This window comes from Hylobates moloch, unplaced genomic scaffold, assembly GCF_009828535.3.
Source record: "Hylobates moloch isolate HMO894 unplaced genomic scaffold, HMol_V3 SCAFFOLD_6, whole genome shotgun sequence".
Classification (NCBI taxonomy): Eukaryota; Metazoa; Chordata; class Mammalia; order Primates; family Hylobatidae; genus Hylobates; species Hylobates moloch.
Window position 1 is genome coordinate 125610255 of NW_026652281.1, and position 27222 is coordinate 125637476.

Below are 27222 nucleotides of genomic sequence, written 5' to 3' on the forward strand. Positions count from 1 at the left end.
TAAATCTATGACACAAGATGAATATACAGAATATAACAAAGAACACCCAGAAATTAATAAGAAAAATACAACTAAGTTGTCACAAAAAGGGCCAAACACATAAAGATGCAGTTTATATAAGAATAAATATAAATAGTATATAGCTAATTTAAAAGAGGTTCAATCTGACAAATCGCTGAGTAATGGAAATTAAATGATACAGCAATTACTTTTGCACCAACCTAATATTTTTTAATTAAGAAAATATTAAAGATTGATAGTATTCAACGTTAGTGAGGGGAACTCACACTCGCAGATGAGAATGCAAATTGTTACAGTGTGCTAGGATGCCAATATTATAGTAAACGTAAACATTTTAAATGAGCATACCTGTCAATACAGCAATTTCATTTTTGGTAGCTATCTGAAAGAAATACTTGCACATGCACCAAGAAATGTGTTCAAGGGCATTAAAAATAGTACAGTTTGCAATGACAAATAATTGGAAATACTTACATGCCCACTAATAACAAAAAATTAAATAAATTTTAATATGTATTTTTAGTACAGAAGATTATGGAACAGCTGAAACAAATGAGTTAGAGCTATATTTTCCCCAGTGAAAAGATCTTCAAAATGTATTGTTAAAGGATAAAAAACAAGATGTAGAAAAGTACATATAAAATGATCCCATTTACATAGAGTGAGAAAAAGTTATGATATTTCTATGGTTTTTATGAATGTCTGTAAATACATTGAAATCATCAGCAGACTAATGTTAACTATTGCCTCTGGGAACAGGGGTAGGATTAGCAGGATAAAAGCTGATACTGATTTTCATTGTTTTGGTTTTATATTTCTTGAATTTATCTGAATTTGCTGATGATCTACCATGGGATTTTTAAGAAAAATGCAAAAATTGTCTTAGCTGTGTTAAATTAAAACAATTGATCAGAAGAATTAATTTTAGAATTTGTTCATTCATCAAGCGTTTAAGTTCCTATTACATATCAGACAATATGTAGAGTATTTGCTATATAGTGGTGAATAAAATAGGCAGAATTCCTGTCCTTTGTAAGATTTAACCTCTAGCAGATGCAGGTTTCAACTATTCTCTACAGGCTACCCTTACTCTTATAAGATTCTCCACTCCCACAGTAAAACATCACAGACCAACTTCCTGCACTTTTCATGAACTCATGAAGAAATTTATGGAAGACTGTAATCCCAGTACTTTGGGAGGCCAAGGTGGGCGGATCACAAGGTCAGGAGATCGAGACCATCCTGGCTAACACGGTGAAACCCTGTCTCTACTAAAAATACAAAAAAATTAGCCTGGCATGGTGGCGGGTGCCTGTAGTCCCAGCTACTGGGGAGGATGAGGCAGGAGAATGGCATGAACCTGGGAGGCGGAGCTTGCATTGAGCCAAGATCATGCCACTGCACTCCAGCCTGGGCGAAAGAGCAAAACTCCATCTCACACACACACAGAAAAAGACTGAACAAAAGGCAGCAGAAAACGCAGACTTAAATGTCCCTGTCTAACAGCTTTGAAGAGAGTAGTGGTTCTCCTAGCACAGAGTTTGAGATCTGAGAACGGACAGACCGCCTCCTCAAGTGGGTCCCTGACCCCCAAGTAGCCTAACTGGGAGGCACCCCCAAGTGGGGGCAGACTGACACCTCACACGGCCGGGTACCCCTCTGAGATGAAGCTTCCAGAGGAACGATCAGGCAGCAACATTTGCTGTTCAGCAATACTCACTGTTCTGCAGCCTCCACTGCTAATACCCAGGCTAACAGGGTCTGGAGTGGACCTCCAGCAAACTCCAACAGACCTGCAGCTGAGGGTCCTGACTGTTAGAAGGAAAACTAACAAACAGAAAGGACATCCACACAAAACCCCATCCATATGTCACCATCATCAAAGACCAAAGGTAGATAAAACCACAAAGATGAGAAAAAACAGAGCAGAAAAGCTGAAAGTTCTAAAAATCAGAGCACCTCTCCCCCTCCAAAGGAGTGCAACTCCTCGCCAGCAATGGAACAAAGCTGGACAGAGAATGACTTTGACGAAACTTCTGTAAGTCAAAAGTTAACCAAAGTTAAAAAGCAAGCAGGAGATGGGGAGGCCTCAGACGATCAAACTTCTCCTAGCTAAAGGAGAAGTTCGAACCCATCGCAAAGAAGCTAAAAACCTTGAAGAAAGATTAGACGAATGGCTAACTAGAATAACCAGTGTAGAGAAGTCCTTAAATGACCTAATGGAGCTGAAAACCATGGCATGAGAACTACATGACGAATGCACAAGTTTCAGTAGCCAATTCGATCAACTGGAAGAAAGGGTATCAGTGACTGAAGAGCAAATGAATGAAATGAAGCGAGAAGAGAAGTTTAGAGAAAAAGAGTAAAAAGAAACAAACAAAGCCTCCAAGAAATATGGGACTATGTGAAAAAACCAAATCCATGTTTGATTGGTGTACCTGAAAGTGATGGGGAGAATGGAACCAAGTTGGAAAACACTCTGCAGGATATTATCCAGGAGAACTTCCCCAACCTAGCAATGCAGGCCAACATTCAAATTCAGGAAATACAGAGAACACCACAAAGATACTCCTGGAGAAGAGAAATTCCAAGACACATAATTGTCAGATTCACCAAAGTTGAAATGAAGGAAAAAATGTTAAGGGCAGCCAGAGAGAAAGGTCAGGTTACCCACAAAGGGAAGCCCATCAGACTAACAGCTGATCTCTCGGCAGAAACTCTACAAGCCAGAAGAGAGTGGGGGCCAATATTCAACATTCTTAAAGAAAATAATTTTCAACCCAGAATTTCATATCCAGCCAAACTAAACTTCATAAGGGGAGGAGAAATAAAATCCTTTACAGACAAGCAAATGCTGAGAGATTATGTCACCACCACCACCAGGCCTGCCCTACAAGAGCTCCTGAAGGAAGCACTAAAGATGGAAAGGAACAACTGGTACCAGCCACTGAAAAAACATGCTAAATTGTAAAGACCATCAATGCTAGGAAGAAACTGCATCAACTAACAAGCAAAATAACCAGCTAACACCATAATGAAAGGCTCAAATTCACACATAACAATATTAACTTTAAACGTAAATGGGCTAAATGCTCCAATTAAAAGACACACACTGGCAAATTGGTTAAAGAGTCAAGACCCACCAGTGTGCTGTATTCAGGAGACCCATCTCATGTGCAGAAAAAAACACAGGCTCAAAATAAAGGGATGGAGGAAGATCTACCAAGCAAATGGAAAACAAAAAAAAGGCAGGGCTTGCAATCCTAGTCTCTGATAAAACAGACTCTAAACCAACAAAGATCAAACAAGACAAAGAAGGCCATTACATAATGGTAAAAGGATCAATTCAACAAGAAGAGCTAACTATCCCAAATATATATGCACCCAATACAGGAGCACCCAGATTCATAAAGCAAGTCCTTACAGACCTACAAAGAGACTTAGACTCCCACACAATAATAATGGGAGACTTTAACACCCCACTGTCAACATTAGACAGATCAACGAGACAGAAAGTTAACAAAGATATCCAGGAATTGAACTCAGCTCTGCACCAAGCATACCTAATAGATGTCTACAGAACTCTCCACCCCAAATCAACAGAATATACATTTGTCTCAGTACCACATCACACTTATTCCAAAATTGACCACATGGTTGGAAGTAAAGCACTCTTCAGCAAATGTAAAATAACAGAAATTATAACAAACTGTCTCTCAGACCACAGTGCAATCAAACTAGAACTCAGGATTAAGAAACCCACTAAAAACTGCTCAACTGCATGGAAACAGAACAACCTGCTCCTGAATGACTACTGGGTACATAATGAAATGAAGGCAGAAGTAAAGATGTTCTTTGAAACCAGTGAGAACAAAGACACAACATACCAGAATCTCTGGGACACATTTAAAGCAGTGTGTAGAGGGAAATTTATAGCACTAAATGCCCACAAGAGAAAGCAGGAAAGATCTAAAACTGACAAAGGGGATATCACCACTGATCCCACAGAAATACAAACTACCATCAGAGAATACTATAAACACCTCTATGCAAACAAACTAGAAAATCTAGAAGAAATGGATAAATTCCTGGACACATACACCCTCCCAAGACTAATCCAGGAAGAAGTTGAATCCCTGGATAGACCAATAACAGGCTCTGAAATTGAGACAATAATTAATAGCCTACCAACCAAAAAAAATCCAGGATCAGACGGATTCACAGTCAAATTCTACCAGAGGTACAAGGAGGAACTGGTACCACTCCTTCTGAAACTCTTCCAATCAATAGAAAAAGAGGGAATCCTCTGTAACTCATTTTATGAGGCCAGCATCATCCTGATACCAAAGCCTGGCAGAGACACAACAAAAAAAAAGAGAATTTTAGACCAATATGCCTGATGAACATCGATGCAAAAATCCTCAGTAAAATACTGGCAAACCAAATCCAGCAGCACATCAAAAAGCTTATCCACCATGATCAAGTGGGCTTCATCCCTGGGATGGAAGGCTGGTTCAACATACGCAAATCAATAAATGTAATCCAGCATATAAACAGAACCAAAGACAAAAACCACATGATTATCTCAATAGATGCAGAAAAGGCCTTTGACAAAATTCAACAACTCTTCATGGTAAAAACTCTCAATAAATTAGGTATTGATGGGACATATCTCAAAATAATAAGAGCTATTTATGACAAACCCACAGCCAATATCATACTGAATGGACAAAAACTGGAAGCATTCCCTTTGAAAACTGGCACAAGACAGGGATGCCCTCTCTCACCACTCCTATTCAACACAGTGTTGGAAGTTCTGGCCAGGGCAGTCAGGCAGGAGAAAGAAATAAAGGGTATTCAATTAGGAAAAGAGGAAGTCAAATTGTCCCTCTTTGCAGATGACATGATTGTATATTTAGAAAACCCCATCATCTCAGCCCAAAATCTCCTTAAGCTAATAAGCAACTTCAGCAAAGTCTCAGGATACAAAATCAGTGTGCAAAAATCACAAGCATTCTTATACACCAATAACAGACAAACAGAGAGCCAAATCATGAGTGAACTCCCATTCACAATTGCTTCAAAGGGAATAAAATACCTAGGAATCCAACTTACAAGGGATGTGAAGGACCTTTTCAAGGAGAACTACAAACTACTGCTCAATGAAATAAAAGAGGACACAAACAAATGGAAGAATATTCCATACTCATGGATAGGAAGAATCAATATCGTGAAAATGGCCATACTGCCCAAGGTAATTTATAGATTCAATGCCATCCCCATCAAGCTACCAATGACTTTCTTCACAGAATTGGAAAAAACTACTTTAAAGTTCATATGGAACCAAAAAAGAGCTGCATTGCCAAGTCAATCCTAAGCCAAAAGAACAAAGCTGGAGGCATCATGCTACCTGACTTCAAACTATACTACAAGTCTACAGTAACCAAAACAGCATGGTACTGGGACTAAAACAGAGATATAGACCAATGGAACAGAACGGAGCCCTCAGAAATAATACCACATATCTACAACCATCTGATCTTTGACAAACCTGACAAAAACAAGAAATAGGGAAAGGATTCCCTATTTAATAAATGGTGCTGGGAAAACTGGCTAGCCATATGTAGAAAGCTGAAACTGGATCCCTTTCTTACACTTTATAAAAATTAATTCAAGATGGATTAAAGACTTACATGTTAGACCTAAAACCATAAACACCCTAGAAGAAAACTTAGGCAATACCATTCAGGACATAGGAATAGGCAAGGACTTCATGTCTAAGACACCAAAAGCAATGGCAACAAAAGCCAAAATTGACAAACGGGATCTAATTAAACTAAAGAGATTCTGCACAGCAAAAGAAACTACCATCAGAGTGAACAGGCTATCTACAGAATGGGAGAAAATTTTTGCAATCTGCTTATCTGACAAAGGGCTAATATCCAGAATCTACAAATAACTCAAATAAATTTACAAGAAAAAAACAAACAACCCCATCAACAAGTGGGCAAAGGATATGAACAGACACTTCTCAAAAGACATTTATGCAGCCAACAGACACATGAAAAACGCTCATCATTACTGACCATCAGAGAAATGCAAATCAAAACCACAATGAGATACCATCTCACACCAGTTAGAATGGCGATCATTAAAAAGTCAGGAAACAACAGATGCTGGAGAGGATATGCAGAAATAGGAACACTTTTACACTGTTGGTGAGACTGTAAACTGGTTCAACTATCATGGAAGACAGTGTGGTGATTCCTAAAGGATCTAGAACTAGAACTACCATTTGACTCAGCCATCCCATTACTGGGTATGTACCCAAAGGATTATAAATCTTGCTGCTATAAAGACACATGCACACGTATGTTTATTGTGGCACTATTCGCACAGCAAAGACTTGGAAACAACCCAAATGTCCATCAATGATAGACTGGATTAAGAAAATGTGGCACATATACACCGTGGAATACTATGCAGCCATAAAAAATGATGAGTTCATGTCCTTTGTAGGGACATGGATGAAGCTGGAAACCATCATTCTCAGCAAACTAGCAAGGACAAAAAACGAAACACCGCATGTTCTCACTTATAGGTGGGAATTGAACAACGAGAACACTTGGACACAGGAAGGGGAACATCACACACTGGGGCCTGTCATGGGGTCAGGGGAGGGAGGAGGGATAACATTAGGAGATATACCTAATGTAAATGATGAGTTAATGGGTGCAGCACACCAACATGGCGCATGTATACATATGTAACAAACCTGCACACTGTGCACATGTACCCTAGAACTTAAAGTATAATAAAAAAATAAATAAAATAAAATAAAATAAAATGGTAATTGTACTCATACCATATAAGATTCTTCAAAAAAAAAATAGAAATTTATGGAAGAAAATATGGAGTGTACATCCATATGCCATCTCTAAATTGTCTCTTTGCTTTACAATGATCCTGCAGATTACCAGACGCAGCAGGATTTTAACAATACATCTTATTTAGTAAAATAGGCTTTCTTGGGCTGCCCTAGAAACTCCCAAACTCTCTATGAAATAAACCATCAACTGCTAAACAACTGACTTAGCAAATGTATTACCAGAGCATACGCTGTTTGTAAGTTGTCAACAGCCTGTACTTAGGCAACTGCTAGCTTAAATAGCTAAAACCTATTTGGCACCCACACAGAAGTTCTTGTACACACACTTTATGGTTGATTTCTTTCTATGACACTCATGAAGGCATAATAATTAAGAGAGAATGTCAGTTTCTAGGAGTATCCTTTGGGGCCTTTCCTCCAGCGGAAACCACAACACCATGCTAGGCTTTAGCTACAAATCTGCCTACACTTGTAGCAAAAAAAGGAATTCATGCTCTGAGCAGCCTCTGAGGCACAGGGTTTATATTTTATAGCAATTCTTATTTTTCTTTTCTTACACATGCAAATGAAAATATCCCCCAATTTTCAGTTGCCAGAACAGCTGAATACTAATCATTATCAGAAAAATTAAATGCTTGTCTCAAAGAAGGAACTTCTCCTTAGAAATTCCTGTGCATCTCAGGGCAAAGAAAAAAATGTCATTGGCAATCCAGTTTTGCTACAGGATGGATATACTTATCACACACAGCTTTGAATAGCTGAGAACAATTCTAGCCCAGGGTGACCAGAAAAGTCTCAGGGTCTGGAAAGAGGTACCATAACTAGACACTGGACATTCAACTCCAAAGTCACTCCCACCTCCATCCACTTATGTGACCTTGGGGAAAAAAAAATCACTGGACCTGTCGGTATTCTATTTCATTTCCTTCCTTGTACTGTTCTATCTGCCTGAAATGGCTTCCCTGCCTTCTCCTCCATGTCTCAAATTCTTAGGAAATACTGTTCTGTGTTCTGTGAAGCCTTCCCTGAGCTTCTTAAGCCAAATCAGCTTCCTTTCCTTTCTACCCCAATTCTAGATTGCCCATACATCAATTATATCACATGGTATTACTGTTGTATATTTATTATGGTATTTATTTTAGTTTATCATGTTATTTATGGCTATATTAGATTTTCAGGCACTACGTTATTACTATTGGTCCTAATATTAATAAAACTTTTAGTGTCATTGTGAGTGCTTACTGTATGTCATGCCCTATATGAATATATTATCTCTACTCATCACAAAACCCACATGAGATGAGAATTAACATTATTACAATTTTTTAAAGGTGAGGAAAGTAAAACTAAGAGAGAGTATGCAGATGGCTAGTAGGAGCACTGAGAATGAAGACAAAACCTATTTTACTTTAAAATACATGCTTTTAACCACTACTCTAAAGTACCACCTTTAAATAATAATGGATAACATTTACCAATTACTTGTTAAGTGTCAGGCTCTGTACCATGCGCTCCACATACACTAGCTAATTTGATTCTCATAAAAACTCTGTGGTGTAGATACAGTGATTATTATCTTGAGTTTTTAAAAAATGAAATTGAGGTTAATAATGTTTAAATGACCTGCCCAAGGTCACAGAACTATGGGGACTCGATTCGAATTCAAGTCAGTCTCCCTCCAGAGCCTGAGCTCTTAACCGCTGCTGTATTCCAAGACCAGATAGTAGAATCTTTTATAATCTTTGCAAACTCTATGCAGGTTTCAGGGATACCCCCTCTGGAAACAGAAAACTGGAGCATTACCCCTTCTGAGTGATACAAATCAACCAAATTGATGAACTCCCTTAGTATACTCACCTTAGTACATGTGTGGATCCGTTAATGGTTGTGGTTGAACAAGGGACAGTCTGGCCCAGAATGGAAGGTCTTCGGTAGCGCTCATCATCACAGCAGAGGATGATGAGGAAGGCACGTCTAAAAGACTTATTCAAGAAGGCGTAGAGAAAAGGGTTCAACCCGGAATTGATATAGCCGAGCCAGAGGAAAGCGGTCCACACCTGCCCAGGGACAGTGTAGTCTATGAAAGGATCCACGATATTGGTGACAAAGAATGGTGCCCAGCAGAGGCAGAAGCAACCCATGATGATGCACAGGGTCTTGGCTGCTTTGGTCTCTGTCCTCATGCGGTGAGTGCTATGCTGGTCTGCCGACTGAGGCCTGCTCTCAGAGGAGGCTCCTGCCCGTTGTAACATCTGGATCTGGTGGGCATGCTGCTTAGCTGTGACATAGATGTGGTAATAGGCCAGCACCATGAGGAGAAATGGGATGTAGAAGGCTACCACAGAGCAGGTGATGGCGTAGGGCTTGTTGACCATGAAGACACAGTACGTAGAGTTAGAGTTCTGGTTGAACTTCCTCTTTTCTATCTGAGAGTTGGAGGGAGAGAGGAAATGAGGAAAGGAGGTAAAAAGGAAAGAAAAAGTGAAAAAGAAGTGGGAAAAATGGGGGAGAGTGTAAGAAAAGAAAAAGGGAAAAAGAAGAAAGTGGAGGATTGGAAGATAAAAAGAAGGGGAAGAGAACAGGGAAAGAAAATGGGAGAATAAAAGAGTAAAGGGGAAAGGAAAGAAAGAACAAAGTTTATCAGCAAAGCTTTGGTTTTCTTATAAGCCTACAACACAAAGAACCTTGATGACAGAAAAGGAACATGATCATATCCCAGGGCTCAGATAACTTATCTGTACAAGAGGAGCTGAAGGCTCAGGACACTAGAGAAATAAAATAGAGACAGAATCATTTATTACATTTACCCAACCAGAAGTGGAATTCTGCCTCTGTTCTCCCTTCCCTGTCTGCTTGCACAGATCAGTCTCTTAACAGAATGTCTGTAGATCAGTAACATTAGAGTCACCCGCAGTACATATTATAAGTGCAGATTCCTGCCCACTCCCTGCTGCCAGCCCTCCACTCTCATCCCTGAAAGATCTACTGATTCTAAATCTCTGGGCAATGAAGCCCAGATATATGCATTTTAAGCAAGTTTTTTTCTAATAATTCTAAAGCTCATTAATATTTGAGAACCATTGCTCTATACCATGCTAAACTTAGGTCTTTGGGGGATGCCATGGGGCACTTTTCTAGAGTCATTTCTCTACTTATTGAGTTCCCTGATGGAGGTTTGTCTCATTTAGATAATACAGAGTAACAGCCTGTGTTATAGTGTAACAGGCTGTGTTTTAGTGTAACAGCCAAGAGGGGCCTTAGGGCTTGGAGGAAAGAAAGGGTAGATATTTTAATGGAAGAAAAGAATATAAAGATTGGGTAGGGCAAGGTCATGAAGGACTTTGGAACCCAACAAGAGTTAGAACCTAGACAATACTCAATGCTTCAACTTACTCTCCTCCCAGTCTCTCCTGAACCCACTCCATTTAGGTGTTCACCCTAATCACTCCATTGAAAATGCTCTGGTCAAGGCTATCAATGACCTCTGTGTTGCCATTCCTCCTTTTAAATGAGCCATCTACACCTTTGACATAGCTGAACCCTCCATCCTTCTTTTTTTGAATATTTTATTGGACCAAAATACATATAAAGTACATAAAGTGTATATACAGATGAATCAATTATTACATAGTAAATATACCTGTGTAATTATTATTCAAATCAAACCATAGAATATTATCAACAATGCAGCAGCCTCCCAAATGCTTCTCCTAGTCATTAATATGCCCAAACATAGCCACTTATCTATATCATCATAATGTAATTTTGTTTTCCAGCTAAGTATCGATATAATAATAAAACACACAATCTGTATCTTCTTTAACTTAATATTGCATCACTCACATTATTGCACGTACAGGTAATTTATTCTTTTTCATTGTAGTGTAATATTGCATTATAGGAATAAACTACAATATTACATATTCCAATATTGACAGACATTTGAGTTATTTTTGGGTTTGCGCTATTTTGCATAAAACTGTTATGAATATTCTTGTAGAAGTTTGTGTGTGTGTGTGTGTGTGTGTGTGTGTGTGTATTTTCATCTCTCTTAGGTATATACCCAGGACTGAAATTGCTGTCTCATAGCTTGGGTATATACAGCCAAACGGTTCCCAAAGGGACCGTATCAATTTATATTTCCACCACGAGAGCAAGAGAGTTCCAGTTACTCCACATGCTCGCCAACATTTGGAATTTATTGTCAGTATATAGGGATATCTCATTGTGGATTTGTTGATGATGTTGGTAAAGTGTATTTGATTATGTAAGTAAAATACTCTATGTGTTTTTGACTCTTTCCATTGGTTTAGATTAGGATTTATCTTATGCTTTGTTACTGGAAAGTGTCCTGGGCATCCATATCCACATAATTATAGTACGTTGACATCACTCCTTTTGGAAAGCATGTGAGACTGAGTTTCTGCATCTGTTTCCTAATTAGCACTCTGGTTCCTTCAACGGGACGAGAGCATTGCCTTCAGAATGGTAAAATATTGCCTAGATCTTGCCAGTCCCAATTCTTGCAGCTGTATCTTCAGTTTCAATCCGAGTAAGTCACCTCAAACTCTCAGTGTGCCCTGCTTTCTGCATCTTTGTTCCCTGTTTACTATGTCCTGGCTATTTCATTGTAATTTTGAATTAAATCCAATAAACTTGAATCAAATCTAAGTTTATTACAACCCTTCAGTTTCTTATTGCAGTTTTACTGTGCATCTCCTGAGAACTAATAATGTTAATCACTGTTTTGCCCTTTTGATATCCTCTCTTTCGAATTGATTATTCAGATATTTTCCCATTTTAAAAATTAAGTTGTGATTCTCTTTCTTATTGATTTTTAACGTAATAGTTCTTTTATATTCTAGATGTCTTTTGTCAGATTTATGTGTTGCACATATATCACTCTGTGGCATGGCTTTTCACTCTAGTATCTTGTGATACAAAGAAGCTCTGAAAGAACCTATACTTTAGGTTAGTACTTGTATCTTGTTTATGAAATCTTTGTTTACACCTAAGTATAAAGATACTGGCTGGGCGCAGTGACTTACACCTGTAATCCCAGCACCTTGCGAGGCCGAGGTGGGCAAATCACTTGAGGCCAGGAGTTTAAGACCGGCTTGGCCAACATGGCAAAACACTGTCTCTATAAAAAAAATACAAAAATTAGCCAGGCCTGGTGGCAGGCACCTGTAATTCTAGCTCCTAGGGTGGCTGAGGCACTAGAATCACTTGAACCCGGGAGGCAGAGGTTGCAGTGAGCTGGGATCATGCCACTGCACTCCAGCCTGGGTGACAGAGTGAGACTTGGTCTCAAAGATATTGTCAAGAGATGTAAAGACATTCTTTTACATGATCACTTAGCATATCTTTATTGTGTTAATTTTTATGTCTTTTTTGTAGTCCCAGCTACTAGGGAGTTTTTTAACAGGATCTTGCTCTGTCGCCCAGGCTGGAGTGCAGTTGTGCTCACTACAACCTCTGACTCCCAGGCTCTAGCAATTCTCCCACCTCAGCCTCCCTAGTAGCTGGGACTACAGGTGTGGGCCACCACTCCCAGTTAATTTTTAAATATTTTTTATAAAGACAGGGTTTCATTGTGTTTCTCAGACTGGTCTCGAACTCTAGGCTCAAACTATCAGCCCATCTCAGCTTCCCAAAATGCTGGGATTAGAGGCATGAGCCACTGTGCCTGACCAGTTTTTACATTTAATGCTTCTACCCACCTGAAATTAGTTTTTCTGTATGGAATGATGTACAAGATATGGATATTGAATTGACCCCTGCAGCATGTATTGAAAGGATTATCTTTTCCTAGTTGCACTGCAGTGTAACCTTGGTCATAAATCAGAGGACTGTATATGCACGTTGCTCCACGTTTGGATTTCCTGTTTGTTCTCTTGAGTTGTCTCTCTCTGCATATACTGCTTTAACTTCTATAACTTCACACATCTTAGACATCTAGTTATAAAAGTCTTTAAACTGTGGTTTCTTTTCTTGAAGGCTCTTGGATAATCTTTTATCTCAGTATTTCCATATAAAATTTAAATTAATATCTCAATTTCTAGAAAGATCTTCTAGGATTTTGATTGGAATGAGAGTAAAATTATTAAGGGAAACTGACATCTTTACAAAGTTAAGTCTTCGAATTAATTAACATGGTAATTCGTTCCCTTTGTCTTTTTAAGTATATTTCAATAATGCTTTTTAATTTTATAATTTTCTTTGTGTCTTGCACATCTTTTGTTAGATTTGTTTCTAAGTATTTTATGTTTTTATTCTGTTGTAAATGGTACCATGTTAAAATTCTTATTCCTAATTGTTGCTAATATGTAGAACTTGGTGAGGATTTTTATTGTAAGCTGGCTATGTATTCAGCAACTTTGCTAAGTTAGATATCAACTAATACTTCATCTTTACATTCTTTTGAATTTTCTCCAGGAAATACTCATATGATCTGCAAATAATGGCAGTTACATTTTTTTCTCTTTCCAATCCTGATATCACTTTCTCTTGCTTTATTGAACTTGATAGGGCCTCCCGTCTAATTTTGAATAAAAATGAGAGTAGTTGACACCTTGTTTCGCTCCCAGTTTTAGGGGATGAGTCTTCAGTAATTTACTAAGTATGATATTTGCTATAAATTGTTTGTCAACACCCTCTACTTGATTAAGGAAATTACATCCTATTCTTGGTTTGACGAGATTTAAAAAAAATCATGAATGGGTATTGAATTTTGTCAAAGCATTTTTGGCAGTAACAAAATGAACATGTGGGTTTTCTCCCCTTTCTTTTATTGATGCAAGGAATTACATTGATTGCATTACAATTCCTGGAATAAGTCTTATTTGTACTGGACCCTGTGACACACTAGTATTTTTCTTAAGGATTGAAGGACTTTTCCACCAACTATAAACACTGCCTGCTGACAGGTCTTAGTCATCAACCTTCTCTAGAAATAGCTCTTGACTGAAGGGAGCTGCTTAACCCAATGTCACTTACCCTTCTTGGGATCAATCTGCATCCATTGTGAATATACACATGCATGAAGGTATGAAGAATAGACACCTATATGATATACTCACAAATGTTTGTGAGTCTATAAAACATATTCAGTATCTTGTTTTATAGACTATTATAAGGTTATCATGTATCATCCTCTGAATTGATATTTTTATCATTATGAAATATTTCTACCTCAAGAAATATTACTTTCCTTAAATTTTATTCTATCACTTATAATAGCAGAGTAACACCAACTTTCCTTGAATTATCACTTGCATAGTGTATTTCTATTTTTTTATTTTCAATTTTTCTGTCGCTTTATATTTAATGGTCCTCTCTTACAAGCAGCATATATTTGTATTTTGTTTTGATGCAGTCTGACAACTTTGTCTTTTAGCATCTATTCTTTTCATAATTTAATATTTACTAAAATTACAAATTGATTTAGGTTTGTCTATAATCTTACTGTTATCTATTAACCTTTTCTGTTTCTTGGTTCCTTGTTTCCATATTTATTGCTTATTTTCAGAATAATATCTGTTTATATTAACACATTACCTCTCTCCCTATTAGCTTATTGGATATATATTCTTTTATTATCTTTATTTTAGGAGCTACAACTCATTACAGTCTATTTCATACATTTGCCATTTCCTTGGCAATGCAAAGATCCCAAACAGCCCATCTCCATTTACCTGCCCCACGCCTGCCTTTTATGCTATTGTTTCCATGCATTTTAATCCTACATATATTTGAAAACCCACAAGACATTAATATTATTGTTATTTTCATAGTCAATGTTCTCTTACACTATCCACATATTTATCATTTCCAGTGCTCTGCACTCTGTCCTGCATTATGGTGCTTCTATCTGGGATTATTTTCTTTTTGACTGAAAAATTCTCATAAAAGTCACAGTATAAAACCTGATATGGAAAAATTCCCTTCATTTTTGTTTGCCTGAAAATGTCTTAATATCATCTTAATTTTTAAAGCATATTTTCACTGGGTATAGAATTCTATGTTGCAGATTTTCAACATGTCATTCCATTGTCTTCTCACTTCTTTCATTTTATTGCATGGTCAGCTGTAAGTCTTATTTCCCCTGTTAAGTTTAATTTATCATTTTTCTCTAATTACTTTTGAGATTTATCAACTTGTCTTTGATTTTCAGCAATTTTTTAAAATGAATTTTCTAGATATAGTTTTCTTCTTTATTTAACCTGCTGGGGCTTTGTAGAGTGTCTTGAATCTGTGACTGATAGCTTTTATCTTTTTGGAAAATTCTTAGGCACTATTTCTACAAATATTACATCTGCCCCATTTTCTCTCTCTTCAAATAGAATACTAATTATATGGACATTAGAACTTTTCTGTATTATATATATATGTAACATATATATACACATATACATATAAGTATATGTATGGACACACACATATATTCTGATATGATACATATATGTATATATATATCAGAATGGTCTGTAATAAAATTTTATCCATTTATCTCTATGTGCTTCAATCAATATTTTATTACGAGGTTATGATATAACATCCTCTTGAATTGATATTGTTATCATTATGAAAAAATGATATTACCTAAATTCCAGTTTACTACAGGTGTTCTCAGATATGTCAAATCTACTATTAAATTTATCATTATACTTATTTATTTCAGTATATTTATTAGTTGCAGTATTTCCATTCAATTCCCCCCCCTCTTTTTTTTTTTTTTTTTTTGAGACTAGGTCTTTCTCTGTCACCCAGGCTGGAGTGCAATGGCACAATCTCGGCTCACTGCAACCTCCACCTCATGGGTTCAAGCAATTCTTCTGCCTCAGTCTCCTGAGTAGCTGGGATTAAAGGTGCATTCCACCATGCCCCGCTAATTTTTGTATTATTAGTAGAGATGGGGATTCACCATATTGGCCAGGCTGGTCTTGAACTCCTGACCTCGTGATCTGCCCACCTTGGCCTCCCAAAGTGCTGGGATTACAGGCATGAGCCACTGCACCCAGCCAAAAATTCCCTTTTTTTTTTTGTAGATGCTCCTTATCTAATTACTCCATTATCTAGATTGCCTATGAGACTGTTTCTGTTGTCTTTCTATGTTCATGGTTTTTGGCCATTTAGTCTTGCTTCCTACAAGGTCTGGTGACTTAATTAAAGGACAGACATTATATATAAAAAAGTACAGGTGCTCTGGATGGTAGTAGCCTATTCCAGAAATAATTTAATTTTCTTCTGGCAAGCACATGGAATATGAAAAGAACACCTCAATCATGTTTAGGTTATGTTTAATGCATTACTTTCAATGGCAAAAACCACAATTACTTTTACACAGACCTTATATGACTCAGTAAAGGCCCCAAAGGAAATAGTAGAGGTCTTCTTTTTCTCTTTGAGAGTATGGCTACTAAGTCTTATTTGCCTCGGTTATTTTCTAATCTTTCAAAGAGTATTTTATTTAATCTTCATATTTTGTATTTAATTCAGTGTGTTTTATTTAGCATTGACAGTCATGCTTATGACAGTTCCCACCTTATCTAGAAACCCAATTCTCTCTCCTTCCTTATAATATATTTTAAGGCATATTTGCTTCCAAGACAATTTTCTCTTTCTTTGTTTTCTTCCTCACTGGCTGTTCCTTCCGACTGTCCTTTACTGCCCTTCGTTCCTTAGACCTCTTCTATTCTGTATCTACCTGCATTCTTCAGGTGATCTCATCTAGTCATATGGATTTAAATAGCATCTAATCTTTGAGAATGGTCCACTTTTTTTCTTTCTGATCGGGACCTCCTAGGAACTGCAGAATTTGATATCAAGCTCCTTACTCGACATCTCCACTTGCATATCTAATAGGTATCTCAAATAAATAAAAAAGCCAAGCATTTGACTCTCCCCACCCTATAAACTTACACACAGTATTCTCATCTGGATTGATGGTCACTCACTCTAATCTTCTAGTTGCTCTGTCCAAAATTTTGGGTCATGTTTGACTTAGGTTTTCCTTTCACATTCCTCTTCTAATTTTTCAAAAAAAAATCATGTTGGTTAAATCCTCAAAATAGATCCAGATTCTAAATCACAATCTCGACTGTTATCACTGAGGTTGGAGCACCATTGTCTCTCACCTGTCAGATTACTTCAATAGACTCCCTTACTGTCTGCTTTTTAACAGAAAACCAGAAAAATTCTTTAACAATATAATTCAGGTCATGTTATTCATTTGCTCAATACTCTGCAATGGCTCCTCATTTTCCTTATAGTAAAAGTCAATGTTCTTAAAATAACCTGAAAAGTCCTACACGATCTTTCTCCTATATATTTTTTTTACTTCCTCTCCTACATTTCCCTCCCTCATTTACTCTGCAACAGCCACACTAACCTTGATATGTTAGGAATATTCTGCCACAGCACTTTGCACTTGCTATTTTTCTGGCCTGGTATGTTCTCTGAGATATCCACAAGTACAGCTCCCCAACCTCCTTAAAGCTGTAACTGAAACATCACCTTCTCAATAAAGCCTAGTTTAACACCCTATTTACAATCTGTTATCCCGTTCACCTGCTTTTTCATAGTACTTACCATCTCCTAACATCCTAGATATCTGCTTATTTTTAATCTCCTCTACTTATTTTCATCTCATCACTTATTGTCTGCCTCTCTTTGTTAGAATATACTTTACAAGGATGTGGGTCATTGTCTATACTGTTCAATAATGTACACTAAGCACCTGAATTAGATTCTCAAGTATGGTTGGGGCCTGAAAAATAATTAATTATAGAGCAAAAGAATATGCGAAATCTGACCATTTCTTACTACCCAAATTGCTATCATCCTAGTCCAAGTTAGCATCATCACTTGCCAGAATAATTGTAATTCCTTCCCAAAAGTTTTCACTGTTTTCTGCCATTCCACAGTCATTCTCTATGGAGTAGCCAGAATGATTCTTTTAAAACACAGGGCAAATAATGTCATTCTTCTCACCCAAACCCTCGAAAGCTTCTTCTATCACTCTGAGTAGCCACAATCTGACTCCAGGCTACCTCTCTGACCTCTACTTTTCTTACCAATTTCCTCCTTGCTCACTGCTGTCTGTAATCTTCTAGGCCATTCCTTGAACTACCCAAGCATGCTCCCGCTCCAGGGCCTTTATGATTATTGCAATTTTGTTCCAAATCACTTTTTTTCTTAGTGCTTACATGACTTACTTTCCCTCTTCCTGCAGGACTCTGCTTCAGCAATATTTTATTAAGGAAGGTGAATGTCATGTGTAAATCACTCACTTTTTACTTGTTTTTGTGTTTTTTTTAAAAATAAAATGTAACACCTGAAATATATCATACTTTCTCCTCACTACATTTTAAATGCCATATGAACTGAAATTTTTTTACCATTAATTTCTCAATTGCCTATGCAACATAGTGGGCATTCAATTATTTCTTGAATGAATGAATAAATGAACAGTGCAGCCGTTATGAGCTTAGACTTTGAAGTCGTATAATTTCCTTTATAAAATGAATATTAAACATAGTGATATTGTGTTGGTTAGATGATATTGAAACATGTGAAGAATTTAGTATATTGTCTATAAATATTTAATAAATGGTAGTGATGATGGAAAGAGAAAGCAGGGTCTAGGTTTAGGAACATAAATGAGAAAATTATTATGTGAACACTGAATTTTTAGGTGGTTTCTTTCCCATTACGTTAACAACCCTGCATTGGGTTGGTGTGGTTACCAATTTGTAAAATTTGGGGATGGATTAGGACGTTTCTAGCAAGCTTAGCTTTAAAAGCACAGCTGATTCCATTGAGGAAAGGAAGAAAGTCCTTGGAGTAGGTTTCTGCCTTGGGCATCTGTACTTGCACGTATGTGTAGGTTTATATGTGTGGGTATATAGCTGGTCATCATTATGCATGGATTCCATATTTGTGAATTAATCTACTCACTAAAATTTATTTGTAACCTCCTAAATCCCCCAAATCAATACTTGAGGTGCTTTCACAGTGTTTTTATGGTCATTTGTAGACATGCATGTGCACAAAGCAGTGGAAGCATTGTTTCCTGATAGGTGTGTTTCCAGCTGAAGTCAAACAAGGCAATGCTCTATCATCTTGTTTCACTTCAACAACTGTCCCTTTTGCTATTTGCTGGCACATGTTTTGCCTTTTGTGCTTTTTGATGGGGATTTCATGGTTTAAAATGGACCCTAAGTGTACTGCTGAAGTGCTGTCTGGTGTTCGTAATTGCAAGAAGGCTGTGATGTGATTTACAGAGAAAATACATGTTTTAGATAAGCTTCATTCAGGCATGAGTTATAGTGCCTTGTCCATGACTGCAGTGCTAATGAGTCAACATATAAATTAAATAGGGGTTTTTAAGCACAAACACACATCAAACAAGGTTGTGCATTGATTGGCTGACGAAAATGTTGTGACCAGAGACTCACAGGAACCTAATCCTGTATTTTTCCTGGAAGCAAAGACTCAGTATTTACCAATTCAGTGTTTGCAATGACTTTATAAAATTTAATTGCTGCCAACAACATGACCATGTGGATTGTGCTAGCTTCTCTCTAGGCAGGTTCAGTGTGCAAATGAGTGGACAGATATGAATATTAGTCATGTTAACAGTAAACAGATGCTCTATTTCCCATTTAGGTGAATTAGGGTCCATTTTAAACCATGATTAAAATTTAATAGGCAATCCCTTTGGCTCATTCTAAGTGAACAAAATCTTTCTGGGTTGTTTTCTTTAGAAATTCTACTCAGGAGGTAGAAGTGCTGATCCCTAATCAGAAGTTCCCAATGCACAGAAGCATATGCTTCCAAAAATCTTCTCCATTAGGGAATAAGTTTAGCATATAAATTAAGAGCATAGACTCTGGAATTCAAAGCCTGGGCTCAGATACAGTCCCCACTACTTCCTACCAATTACTTTAGTGAATAATCTCCCTGATCCTCTGTTCGCTGATCTATAAAATGAGGACAATGATAGGATCTACTTCATAATGTTGTTGTGAAGCCTAAGTGAGGTTCTCAGGAAGAATGATTAACAGGGGGCTTCATACATACATAGTAAGTGTTCAACATTTACTGGCCATTATTATTCTTGGAGCAATAATAATTGTTGAAAATTTGGATTTCATTTCCTCCAGGAATGGTAAAACTGACAGTTTAAAATAAATTGGATAGGATTCAAACAATGTCCATGCAGTTACCCTTCTAATTCACTCTCCTGCCTCCGGCATTTCTTTCAGAATCCCAAGGAATACTTGTTCTGACATGAAAATCCTGGCCCAGGCCTTGGTTTAGACTCCTTTCCTTGAAAAAGAACAAGGCAGGACTAAGGGCTAAGAATGGGGTGAAAAGAGGAAAGGGCAGCTCCTTCTCTTGAGGGTCCTGTTGCTCTTAATCTCTCCTCTCCACTCCCCTTCCCACATCTCGATGTATCCTGGGACCACTTTTAAAGTGAGTGCCTGACAACTTCCTTATGGAGTATATATCCCTGCTAAAGAATCCAGATCATAGATTTTGATCTTCATTATAAGTTTAGTATGTTAAAGCTGGAGGACTCTTAAAGGTTAGTATCTAGACAGAATGAGATGGTTAATTTTTTGTGTGAACTTGACCAGGCATAGGGTACCTACACATTTAGTCAAGCATTATTCTGGGTGTGTCTTTGAGGAAATTTTTGGATGAGATTAACGTTTGAATCAGTAGACTTCCTTTCCCAATGCAGGTGAACCTCATGCAATCCACTGAAGGCTTGAAGAGCAGGGAACTCATGCTGCCTTACTGCCTTCAAGCTGTGATATCAGTTTTTTCCTGCCTTTGGACTCAAACTAAAACATTGACTCTCCTGGGCTCTAGTGTGCCTGCATTTGGACAGGAACTACACTATTGGCTCTCCTGGGACTCTAGCTTGCTGACTGTAGATCTTGCTACTGGTAAACATCCATAATCACATGAACCAATTCCTTACAGTATCTCTTTCTCTCTCTCTCTCTCTACACACACACACACACACACACACACACACACACACATTAGTTATGTTTATCTGGAGAACCAATACACAGGGATTGGAATAATGCCTGGCATATGTTGCATGCCCTCCTAGATCCCTGGTAGACCTTCTTCTCCACTGAGAACCAATGGATCTTCTCATCACAGTGCTTCAGGAAGTGAGACAGTTCAAGCTGGGCTCAGGGCTTACTTCTCTCAACTTTTAGCCTGGAGCTGTCTTCATTCCCCGGCAGCCTCTACCCACATGACATATTTTCTTCAGGTCCATGTCAGCTGATACGGTTTGGCTGTGTCCCCACCCAAATCTCATCTTGAATTGTAGCTCCTCCCATAATTCTCACATGTTGTAGGAGGGACCTGGTGGGAGATAACTGAATTATGGGGGTGGTTTCCCCCATACTTTTCTCGTGGTAGTGAATATGTCTCATGAGATCTGATGGTTTTATAAAGGGGAAACCCCCTTCACTTGGCTACCATTATCTCTTGCCTGCAGCCATGTAAGATGTGACTTTTGCCTTCCGCCATGATTGTGAGGCCTCCCCAGGCATGTGGAACTGTGAGTCCATTAAGCCTCCTTTTCTTTATAAATTACCCAATCTGGGGTTTGTCTTTATCAGCAGTGTAAAAATGGACTAGTACATCAGCCTTATAGACTCTCCACATAAAATGGAATAAAAACCTTTTGGGGCAAATGACATGCCTCAGGCCCTGGAGTCTAAGCTTTGAATACTTGTTCAGTTATCTACAAGCTGTGTGACATTGGGTATGTTACTTAACCTTAACCTACATAAGCTTGTGAGCCTGGGTTTTCTCATCTGAGAAATGGGGGAAATAACTATACTTTCCCCACAAGGAGGTTTTCAAGATTATATATAAAGTATTTAGCATACTCTCTGGCATACAGCTATGTTAAAGAAAAAAATTATTCATGACATTTGTTAAAGCAGTAAAGCAGACTTTATTCAGGACTATCAACATAGGTTATAGGGACTACTGTGATGGGGTTTTGTAGTAGAAGGGAGAGATTGAAATACAACAACGGAAAGTGGAAATTTATAGCCAAACAGCATGGTGAGTGGGGGTTAGTGGATGGAAAATTGCCAATAGGAAACATCAGGAGTAAGAGAGGATTCTAGCTAAACAAACCTAGCAGGGCTCTTGCTGAAGACAGGCCAAAGTGATCATACATCACCTGGGAGATGGTGGAGGATGAAGAATCCAGTCAAATATCAAGGGTGGGGGATTCTGGCTAAACCAACTTAGCAAGATTCTTGCTAAAATTGGGTGATACAAAAACAGACATAGAAATCCAAAAGTCAAGACCTAGATGGGACAAGGATTCAGAAAAGCCTAACTAAAGTTGGGTTAAGGAGAGGATTTTTGTCAGTAAGCATTCAAAAGTGTTAGCTTTAAAAAAAAATAAAATCACCCAGACCACTATCAGATTCTTAGAATACTCAATCTAATATTATTTATTCATTTAGGAATCCCATGCAAAGTTGATCAGACAGTAAATCAGTGGGGTCTGTGTGGATACTCACCAAATCAATTATGCCAATGTTATTCCAGCCTTGCATTATAGGGAGAAAAGAAATAAACGTGGGGATGACCCAGCAGCCTCCCAGCATTAATGCGATGCGCAGAGGGGTCATCTTGTTCCTGTAGACCAAAGGCTGGCAGCAGATGGCGTAATACCTGGAGAGAGAATAGAGGGCAGAGCATAGGCATGGGCAAGGAGGAATGGGAGGGAGAGAAAAGAGAATATATGAGAGAGAAGAGGAGAGGAAGAGGGGATGGAGCAAGGGATAGAGAAGAGCAAACATTGAGGAGAAGAGTTGGAGGGGAAGCAGAGAATAAAAATCAGGAAATAAAAGAAAGAATAAAGGGTAAAAAGAGGAGAGCAAGTGGCAGAGGAAGGGAAAAAGAAGGAAGAGAGAAGGGAGAAAAGAACAGAGGAAAGGAAAAGTGATTATATAATACAATATGATATACTGGCCTGTGAGTTTCTGTTAATATAAATATTAATATATGCTTTGGATCACATCTCAGGATCATTGCCTGCAGTTGGCCCCACAGTCCTTTCCATCTCCCAACATCTGGAGGAGGTCCACACACACCAGAAGGTCTTTTCTATTTCTAGCACTGTTCCAACACTATCCCGATGCCTGTGCATTGAGGAGCCTCTACCCAGCCCTCTGGGCCTCAGTATCCAGGCAACTGAAATCTATTTGATTACAACTTGAGGTGACCCAGGCATAGCTCTACATCTGGGCTCTAACCACTGTGTCTCAGATTTGTCCCCGTACCCTTGATCACCTGCCTACATGGAAGTGGAACTCTAAGTCAGTGTTTTTTTTTTTTTTAATTGTGGTTCAAGGATTCCCCTCCATCCCCCAATCCCTGCCATGCTGAATCAAACTCACCTGAGGAAGCCTTTTTAAAATGCAGATCCCAAGGATCTCCTGAATCAGAGCCTGTTGGTGAACAACCTGGAGCTTGCATGTTGACAAGTGTGAGTTATTACTAAGTGTGAGTTAGTTATTGCTAAGGATACTCAGTTTCCTCCTTCCAAACACGTACACTTCTTGGCATCTTTATGGCTGGATAGGACCAAGGGACTAGTCCTGACCAATGAATCATGAACAGAATTGACATGCATCACTTCTGGGACAAACCATTTAAATGTTTCTGGGATACTAAGAATGTAAAATTTTGAATATTTCCTGCTCCATCATTTCCTGTCTACTGGATGAGACCACCCCACTTCCATTTATTAGTGTCTGACCTCTCTCTTGGGACACAGTGCTCACTCTCTTTTGATTCCATGTTCTGCCTATGATACTAGCTTTCTTCCTGCCTCCAGACAGAGGTACAACCTGCCCATTCAACAGTCTGGCCTCTAACTTCTAGACCATTCCTGCATGTTATTCTGGCCTTGGAGATCACCTGTTCCATGCCCAGGCATGGCATGGAATTTCACAACAGGCAGAATGCTACAGTAGATCTATCATTTATTTCTCTTTGGGAGAGTACAAAATATAAATGGAAAAAGAGCCTGGAGGCTAAGTCTATTCTTTAAGGTTTTATACCATTTAATGATAAACCACCCTCATACACCCCTCATTTTATGCAGTTCACTTTGTTAATTTTTCCCACCTCTTCTTTTCTTAATTCAAAGCATAACTAACATAACAATGGCTATATTCTTTGAAGAGGTGGTAGTAGGATGGGTTGAGAGAGAGGGTGGAATGAGGAGAGCCCCGTGTTGGAGCATGAGGAGCAGGTGCCTCAGGAGCAGGGAGAGGAGAAATACTCCCTTTCCTACAAGGCATTGAGGAGCAGCTGACGACATTGTGCTAAAAGCTCCTTGTAGCCAGCAAGCTCGGTGGGGCATCCTGATCTGGGCCAGAGTGCAAGAAACAACAAACCGAAGAATGGGATAGTGGCTTGCTCAGAAAAACCATTGTCTCCATTATAATTCTGACACGGCCGCAAAATCAAACTAAAGATAACTCAGTCATTGAAAGAATCATGATTAGCTGGATTCCCTCCATACTGTTGGCTTACAAGAAAGACAAATTATATCTGAGTAGCAAATTTCTCTGAACGGTGATATTCATAATCATCAGGGGTTTATTATTAACATAGAATTAATGATGAATTTGAAGTGGATGAAATATACTCTTTTTTTTTTTATTTCAAATTTTGTTTCCTTCTTGATTTCCCGTTGGGGGCAAGTTTCTTTCCATTTAACATCCTTCCTCTTTTCTCTTGTTAATAGCACTTCAAATCCTTCAGGAGTTATCTCTTTGCTGTTGCTATAGTGTTATTGGGAAAACAAATGATGGGGCTGTGACTTTTCTAGCCTAGGGGTGACCCAATCAGACTTTCTCCTGGGACTCAATGTCCTGCAGAGGGATGGAAGGTGGGCAGGTCAGCAGAGGGCCTTTTATCCCAGCAGCAGCCAGCCCCCTGGCAGGGCTGGGGATTAATTCCTGCTCCTTGGATCTTTTGCAGCATGCTTTTACCCATCAAGTCCTCACTCCTTAGCTCTCTCTTTAAATAAACTGCCTCATATATTTCCAATAAATTCTCTTTTTGCTTAAGCTGGTATCATGGGTTGAATTGTGTCCTTCCTCTTCCAAAAGATATGTTGAAGTCCCAACTCTCAGTAACCTTGGAATGTGACCTTATTTAGACATAGGGTTTTAAAAGAGGCAATCAAATTAAAATGAGGTCTTCAAGGTGATCCTGAATCCACTGTGACTGATGTCCTTATGAAAAGAAAAATTTTGACACAGAAACTGATAAGCACATTAGGAAGGTGGCCATGAGAAGATGGAAGATTGGAGTGATGCGTCCATAAGCCAAGGAACACTTAAAGTTGCCAGCAACCAGCAGCAGCCAGGAAGAGGCAAGAAAGAATCCTTCCCCTACAAGCTCCAGAGGGATAATCGCCCTATTGATACCTTTATTTCAGACTTCTAGCCTTTAGAACAGTGAGACAATAAGTGTGTATTGTTCTAAGCCATCCAGTTTGTGGTACCTGTTATGACAGCTTTAGCAAACTAATACAGTTGGCTAACAACAATCTCTTGCTTGCAAGAAAAGTATCCTCCCTCACACAGAGAAGTAAAACTGGCTTGAATGCCAGATATATCTTTCATAGTATACTTAAGTAAGAATATCTTTTGTTTCATTCAATATACTTTCAGATCATAGCTCAAGTTTTGGCATCCTTTCTTCTATTATCCCAAAAAGGCAATAGAGGGATAAATGAAGAATGAATTCTGCCCTATCTTTGTTGTGTAATCAATATAATTTTCGAGGTTTAGAACGAGGTGCCAAGATGTTGCCAAGTAAAGAGCAGATTTCAGAAATTTTGGTTGGATCTCCAACATCACAAAAATCCAAAAGTTCAAAAACACAAGGCCAAATTAAGTACCCTATAGGGCACTATTCACCACAACCAAGGTGCAGAACCAACCTAAGCATTTATCAGTGGATAAATGAATATAGAAAATGTGGTATATATATACATGATGGGATATTATTCCACCATAAAAAATGAAATCCTGTCATTTCCAGCAGCATGGATGGAACTAGAGGACATTATGTTAAGTGAATAAGCCAGGCACAGAAGGACAAATATTGCATGTTGTCACTCACGTGAGGGCGCTAAGAAAATTGATCTCATGGAGGTAAATCATAAAATGATGGTTACCACAGGCTGGGAGGGGTAGTATGTAGGCAGAGTATGAAGAGGGGTCAGCGAATGCATAAAAAATACAATTAGACAGTGAGAATAAGATCTAGTGTTTGGGCAGCACAATTGGGTAACTTTAGTTAACAATCTTTATTGTATCTTTCAAAGTAGCTAGAGGAGTAGATTTGGAATGCTCTCAACACAAAGAAATGATAAATGTTTGAGGTGATGGATATCCCAGCTACCCTGATTTGATCACACACATTGTATGCTTGTATCAAAATATCACATGCACCCCATAAGTATGTACAACTATTATGTACCCATACAATTTAAAATATTTTACATAAATAAATAATATCTTGCAGGACAAAAAGTACATTTGAGAAAGTAGGACGTCTTACCTGAGAATATTCTTTGATTTCCATAAATGGATGTGGATGTTTAGAGGGTTATGTTGGGAAAATAATAGAATTTACAAAAGAGGGCTTTAGGATGTATGGTTATATTGGTGCTCATAACATTTTTATGAAAGCCTTTCTTTCTAAATCTAGCTTGCCCAGGGCTATTGCCAGTTTCCCTTGACATAATGAACGTCCCATGAACAACAATATTGCCCTACATTCTGCTGTCCAAATGTTCTATGCTTTAATTTGCTTTAACCTAGATTTCTAGGAGCTGCTGCTATATAGAATTAAATAGTAGTAACAGGTTTGCTTTTAAAATTCAACTTAAAGGAGGATACTGTGAATGTAGTACACATTTTACCAATCCCTTACACATTTTTTTATTTGAAACAGAATCTTGTTCTGTTGCCTGGGCTGAGGTGCTTATGTGATCTTGGCTCATTGCAACCTCCGCCTCCCAGGCTCAATTGATTCTCCTGCCTAGCTTCCTGAGTAGCAGGGACTACAGGCATGCACCACCACACCCAGCTAATTTTTGTATTTTTAGCAGGAACAGGGTTTCACTGCATTGGCTAGGCTTGTCTCAAATTCCTGGCCTCAAGTGATCCACCCGCCTCAGCCTCCCAAAGTGCTGTGATTACAAACATGAGCCACCACAC

At 38.3% G+C, this 27222-nt stretch overlaps 1 protein-coding gene across 3 annotated transcripts in view; it reads right to left on the minus strand.

The window, feature by feature from the left end:
- HTR4 (5-hydroxytryptamine receptor 4) overlaps positions 1-27222 on the minus strand; it is a 187270-nt gene that overhangs the window by 37710 nt on the left and 122338 nt on the right. For all 3 annotated transcript variants that reach the window (XM_058440304.1, XM_032158301.2, XM_032158300.2), the window contains 2 exons: positions 22492-22645; positions 8768-9336 (listed from right to left, as the gene is read on the minus strand). In XM_058440304.1, coding sequence (XP_058296287.1) covers positions 8768-9336; positions 22492-22645 — 723 coding nt within the window. The remainder of the gene's footprint in view (positions 1-8767; positions 9337-22491; positions 22646-27222) is intronic.